Source organism: Monopterus albus, unplaced genomic scaffold, assembly GCF_001952655.1.
Source record: "Monopterus albus unplaced genomic scaffold, M_albus_1.0 scaffold267.1, whole genome shotgun sequence".
NCBI lineage: Eukaryota > Metazoa > Chordata > Actinopteri > Synbranchiformes > Synbranchidae > Monopterus > Monopterus albus.
Genome location: NW_018128147.1, coordinates 1,072,337 through 1,077,655, shown reverse-complemented (window position 1 = coordinate 1,077,655; position 5,319 = coordinate 1,072,337). Strand labels below are relative to the sequence as shown.

Sequence of the window (5,319 nt, the reverse complement as noted above, 5' to 3'; positions counted from 1 at the left end):
AACACATTTTCTTCCTGATTATCTTACATGAAAACTATTTTTGTGCAGTACACTTGTGTTCAGCCTGGAGTAGACTCTTTGTCCCACCGCTGTCCTGCTGACAGACAGACAGCTGTTCTGATGACTTTGTCCCAAAGATGCATAGAACATGTAAAGGCAATTGCTACCCCAAAACTATGGAGCAAACTGCCCCTTCATATTGGAGAGGCCCCATTCATGGCTATTTTTAAATCTCAGTTAAAGAATCATTATTCTTCTTTGGCCTATGACATTAGGTTGCCAGTAGTTGTGCAACACAAACCACCCCTAGATGCAAATAAATGATACATGAGAATAATCATATTCACTATAACAAAAAAAAAAGCACCAATATGGTCTAAAATGCTTGAACATATATATATATATATGCACTTGGAGTGATTTTTCAGGCCCCACTCTGTGTCACTCAAACATCATTATTACTGACACGCATTAAAGTAAGATAAGTCTTTTTGTCAGTGTGCTCTGAACTCAGTGCATCTCTCTTGTGACTCGTAAGTCAGTCTGGTAAGCAAGCAAGGCTGGTCAGAAAATGTCATCATCATCTCTGCCTCTTTAACTCCCAGTACTTTGACCTGCCTTTCTCATCATATTAGTTGAAAAACTCCTTTTTGAAAATCTCTCTACAGCAACCTCAGCAGCTCTCATCAGTAATGTTTTAAAACCGCTCTGCCTTCACCTGTGGAAATGTTAAAGACTGGGCAGTGGGGCAGGGAGTGAGCATGGAGCAGGGGTTCAGTTCTTTAATCTTGTAATGGGAAAGAAATCACATAAGTCACTCAGCAGAGCTCGGTATAAAGATGTCTCTCCCAGGCTTGGAGCTCTCCCCCTTCGGCACACACCAGCAGGTACGATTCACTCCTCACTTGTGGTAGCCAAACCTGATGGACAGAAAAAAAGCAAAAGAAGGCTATTTCTTTAGATTAGATAAAAATGACATCAAATTATATACTTTTGGCCATTTTATTTGATATGTGAAATAAATATATATGTTCACCAGAGTTGAATATTAATAGTGTTAATAACTGGTCAGCCATGGACAATGCCACAAATATAATTTCAGAGGCTTTTTGTTTTTTTTACTACAATGACTAAAATTTGAACTGTTACTTCTTAGACATTTTTGAATAAGTATTGTCAATTTAAAGCATACTGTATGTCTGTCAAACCAGAGACCACTGCAAAACTTTTATGTATTAAACTAGCCCCCCATCTTTGCCTGACCTTCACCAAGTGCTCTTACTGCCTAAATATAACCACTCAAAATGTAATAATGCTGTATTCACTATCAGTGGATACTGTACTTCAGCACTGAATATGTTTACACAAAATGTATCTAATGTTGCCAATTAAATGTACAGTTTGTATAATGACATGGAGCCAGGGATGTGTGTATAGGCCCACACACTGCTGAGACAAGGCCTAAGCAGAGGAAGAGAAAACACCTGTGTAGGTGTACCAGGGCTTTATAGTGGCTTTAACATGCACATTCTTTCTTTCCTTGTCACTGATAATTAAGTAATCCCCAACATACAACTACAAAATATATTAGTTACATAGAATTGTCATTACTCTGGAAAGAACCCACCAGGTTAATGTTAAATGACAGACTACTCTTTTGTATTTTGTCTGTACCCTGTGGAACAGGAGCAGGTGACGGTGGAGAGGAATCACCAGCGGGTAATGGCAGGCTGGGGGTGCTCTCTTCTTCTGTAACATATGCAAGTCAGACCAGTGAACTCCTAGCAGCTTTGGAGAAATATAAAAGAACTGCAGCTGTATACATTTCAGACATAGAAGCTCTCTCTCAAGTCTAGTTTTGGTTAAGCAGTCAACAACTGCAAAGATTCTGCAAATTAATCAAATAGTTTGTGCTGTTTTAAATGTGTTTTTGTTTTCCATGTCAGGCAGAGAAAAAGAATATGAAAGTCGATTAAAGACAGGCTTACATTCCCTGGTGCATCCACACAGTGGGCAGGCAGAGCAAGAGATGCTGGGCAGATACTCAGCTCTGTGATTGGAGGAGAGAGATGAACATCAGGCCCATGATGTGTGGCAGAGATTTTGTGGTTGGGGTGTTCTGCCAGCCAGTCAGCCAGATTTGCAGTACAACAAACACAACAGAACCAAAAACAGCATGTTTGTGGTAATGAAATAGATGATGGTGTGAATGTGGAAGGAAGGACAGAAGGAGTGGTGGTGAAAGCAATGAATGAAGTGAAGTAACTCAGTGGCATGCTTCTGCAGTAAGAGGGGTTATGGTCCTTATTCATAACACCTTCATCTACCAGTCTTGCAACAGGAAGGACCTCATCACTGTATCTTTAAAAAGCATGTGACACTGTATTGATTTATGGAAAGGGGCATTCTAGTTCCTGCATACCATGACTATTTTTAGAGTTGGTATTTATCACCATGTTCTGACTGAGGCCTCCAATATAAGCAGATGCTGCAGGGTCTGTGCAGCACTGTTTATTCTAAGTGGCTCATATTGTCTGGAATTCATTCCACCTCGCATTTATGCTGTTTTTAAGAGACTGTGGACCCTAAAGTAGTACTTGTGCTGTGTGGATGTCTGTGTGATTAGGTAATGTTACTGAAATAACTGGCATTCTGAAAACAGCCTTACATGTAGATCTTTTTTTATCAATCAACTGGGTTAAATTTAAAACCACATCTGTCCTATCCTGTACTTCTGGACTATTAATGTTATCTTGTGGATTTCAAAGCTTTTTACCTACACCTCCAAATCAGAAAAAGTTGGGACGGTATGCAAAATCAAATTATAACTGAAAATAGTGCTTTGTAAATCATCTGTGTCCTATATGACATTGAAAACAACACAGCAGCACATTGTTTAATATGATACATCATCAGTTTTATTCTTTGTTCACAAAAACCACTAATTCCAATTCTGATGCTGCAACACATTCCAAAAAAGTTGGGACGGCTGCATTTCAGGGCCAGATTCCATTTGAAACAGGTGATGTCAACAGGTGACTGCATCATGATTTGGTACAAAAGTGAGCCCTTTAGGAGCAAAGATGGTCCGAGGGTCTGTCATGGTCTGGGGTTGTGTCAGTGCCCTTGGCAAAGGTCACTTACACTTCTGTGATGGCCCCATTGATGCTGAAAAATACAGAGAAATGTTGGAGCAACATCTGCTGCCTTCAAGACGAGATCTTTTCCAGGGACACCTATGCATATTTCAAGAAGACAACACAAAACCTCATCCTGCACATTACCAAGGCCTGGCTGTGGAGGAAAAGGGTGTGAGTGCTGGACTGGCCTGTCTGCAGTCCCGACCTGTCCCCAGTAGAAAATGTGTGGCGCATTTTGAAACACAAATTGTGTCAACGAAGACCCAAGACTGTTGTGCACCTTAGTTTACAGGAGGAATGGGACAAAATGACACCTGACACATAGTGTCCTCAGTCCCTAAACGTCTTTTAGTGTTGTGAAAAGGAACGACAACATCACACCATGGTAAATGTTTTACTGTCCCAACTTTATGTGCTGCAGCATCAGAATTGAAGTGAGTGTTTATTTTGAACAAAAAATAAAATTGATGAGGTGTCACATCAAATAATGAGCTGCTGTATTGTTTTTAATGTGATACAGGACACATGATTTACACATCACTGTTTTCAGTTTTTTGATTTTACATAGGTCCCAACTTTTTCAAATTCATGGTTGTACAAAAAATGAGTGTAATGAAAACTCATGACTGAGGTCTTCACCATGTCACAGTCTTCACAGAAAATGATATTGGATCCTATGGTGCCAAGTCATGTAGAGGCATGATTACAATAATGATGAAGATGATGGTGTAATGAAGAAGCAGTGGTGTTGATCCCTTGCCTGTCTCCTTGGTGCCTGTCCAATCCTGCATCTCCCCCTTCAATCTCTCCATTTCTTTCTCCAGCTCACAATATCTCCTCTCTGCTTCTTGTAACCGTCTGGTCGAGAAAAAAGGTAGGACTGTGAGTTTCATATTTTCTTTTCTTATTTTCCTCATTTTATAGTTTCAAGTGATTTCAATGAAACTGGGATGAAATACTGTCATTGAAATGAATGCTTGAATTTACTCATATTTGTACTTTCTCCTTCTGAGGAACATTTCAAACAACAAAGATCCAGTCGATGTGAAAAATATCCCATTTTTGTCTTTCATTTACTGCAGTTCAATTAAACTCCTCCCATGTAGATCCATTTAAATTCATAAAGCATAATTGCCAGTCCTATTGGCATTGGCAACTGTAAACATTCTATCTTTACAACTGTTCAGTGTTTGAAATGGGTAAATTTTATTTGTAGGAGGCTCGTTCTGGTTGCTCGTGATATACATTGTTTTGTGGAAGTTCTTGTGTTCTCTTATTGCTACAGTGGAGGTGGAGAGTGCAAAATTAACACCCACCCACAGTGCCACAATAGCTCAATTTATGGGGAATATGCCAGATTGATATGAGTTGGAATTATGCCTTAACTGTATTCAGAAAACAAGAACATTATCACTTCAGTTTTAGATGCCATCCATCATCTAACTCTGAAACAGATTTTAATATTTTACTGTTAACTCAAAGTTGAAGTTACCGGAGATGAGAAGGTCTGACACTTAACAAAAATTATATAAGGATTTAAGGTTAGTTAAAGCTACAATAGAGTTGGGGGAGAGTTGCTGTCCAGGGCCCAGACTCATCAAACAGCAAACAGCCTGGCAGCAGTGCAGAGATATTTCTTTCTAAAGTTTTCTGTTTAAGATGGTGCTCTTAACCAATCAGAGAAGGCCACTGTCAGGGTTGGGAGCTCACAGCTGTCAATCAATATGTGAACGCACATCGGCTCTATTGACACGGTTACAGGTTAACAAGCTAATGATTTCGGTGTTAGCTGAGACAGCTACATAAAAAGAAGGCAAAAAGAGAGAGATGATAAGGATTCAAACCATTACCCTTTGTGCTTGTAGCTAAAATGTGGCAGAACATTTGCACTCACAGTGTGACTATAACAGCAGCTGGCTAAGTTAAGGATGTCACTGTTGTTAGGTTATTTCTTAGTTAGATAGATATTCAGAGATTTGTTGTCTAGAAATGTTTAGTGGAGACAGGATGTCTAGCTCAGGCTGTTAAAGGCTTAGTGATTTTCATGTGCTTGCAGACTGCATCTAGGCCAAGGCTAATTAAATCATACAAAGGCTGCAGGCAAGGATGGTTGTTATTATTAGCTGTAATGCTAATCTTAATATTTGTCTTAATGTGAAATGTCATGTCAAATTGTTCT

At 39.4% G+C, this 5,319-nt stretch overlaps 1 protein-coding gene across 3 annotated transcripts in view; it reads right to left on the bottom strand.

The window, feature by feature from the left end:
* Positions 1-700: 700 nt before the first annotated feature.
* The window catches only part of dmpk (DM1 protein kinase), a 61,438-nt gene continuing 56,819 nt past the window's right edge, over positions 701-5,319 (bottom strand). For all 3 annotated transcript variants that reach the window (XM_020621759.1, XM_020621760.1, XM_020621761.1), the window contains exons 12-15: positions 3,901-3,998; positions 1,989-2,050; positions 1,675-1,749; positions 701-920 (exon numbers count right to left, since the gene is read on the bottom strand). In XM_020621759.1, the coding sequence (XP_020477415.1) occupies positions 819-920; positions 1,675-1,749; positions 1,989-2,050; positions 3,901-3,998 (337 nt within the window). In that variant the 3' untranslated portion in view covers positions 701-818. The remainder of the gene's footprint in view (positions 921-1,674; positions 1,750-1,988; positions 2,051-3,900; positions 3,999-5,319) is intronic.